The sequence below is a fragment of the Tupaia chinensis genome, unplaced genomic scaffold (genome assembly GCF_000334495.1).
Source record: "Tupaia chinensis unplaced genomic scaffold, TupChi_1.0 Scaffold000161_1, whole genome shotgun sequence".
Lineage (NCBI taxonomy): Eukaryota > Metazoa > Chordata > Mammalia > Scandentia > Tupaiidae > Tupaia > Tupaia belangeri.
The window spans coordinates 1,040,425-1,041,060 of NW_006159632.1; the positions used below are offsets into that span (position 1 = coordinate 1,040,425).

The 636-nt window shown below is 58.8% G+C and overlaps 1 protein-coding gene across 1 annotated transcript in view; it reads right to left on the reverse strand.

Moving 5' to 3' along the window:
* Positions 1-636, reverse strand: part of LOC114007368 (ryanodine receptor 2-like) — an 84,052-nt gene that overhangs the window by 37,871 nt on the left and 45,545 nt on the right. Inside the window, exon 7 of the mRNA XM_027770854.1 lies at positions 102-180. Within this exon, the coding sequence (XP_027626655.1) occupies positions 102-180 (79 nt within the window). The remainder of the gene's footprint in view (positions 1-101; positions 181-636) is intronic.

Sequence of the window (636 nt, forward strand, 5' to 3'; positions counted from 1 at the left end):
CATTTTACTGACTCCATGCGCAAGAGCACCAATGTATCTTCAGAGTCTCGGGGCTTCTTCCAGCCCCGTCCCCACCAGGGCCCTGAGAGGCAGGCGCTCACCTGTGGTGTCCTCCTGCAAGCCCACGTCAAAAGCCAGCTTGTCGGTTGAAGACCGGGAGGTGGACAGGCAGCACAGATACTGAAAAACAGAGTCGGGTCATCACAGCCATGCCCCATCGCCAGGGTCTTCTGGGGCAGTTGGGCACCACCTGCCCCTGCTCTGGCGTCACTTCTGAAAACCTAGGCCTGCCAGCCTGGAGCCCACAGCAGGTCCGAGCGGCAGAAGCCACGTTGGCCCTCGAGAACGGGCCGTCATACGGGGGTGCGAGCGGGGGATGTTCCCTGCACCTCACTCCGTGTGAGACCCACAGCACTGGCAGGAGTACCCCAGGGCCTGCCAGCTAGAAATTCCCCTTCCCAATGGACATGGAAATAGCTCACTCTCACCTCCTCGTTCTGTTTCCACTTTAAAGATTTTAGCTCCAAACTGCACCCTGAGCTGATTTTGGCATGCAGCAAGCGGCCTCATTCCAGTGAGATCGGATCACGCGTGTACACGTGTGTGTGTTCCCCACATCACTGCCCCACCCCTTCA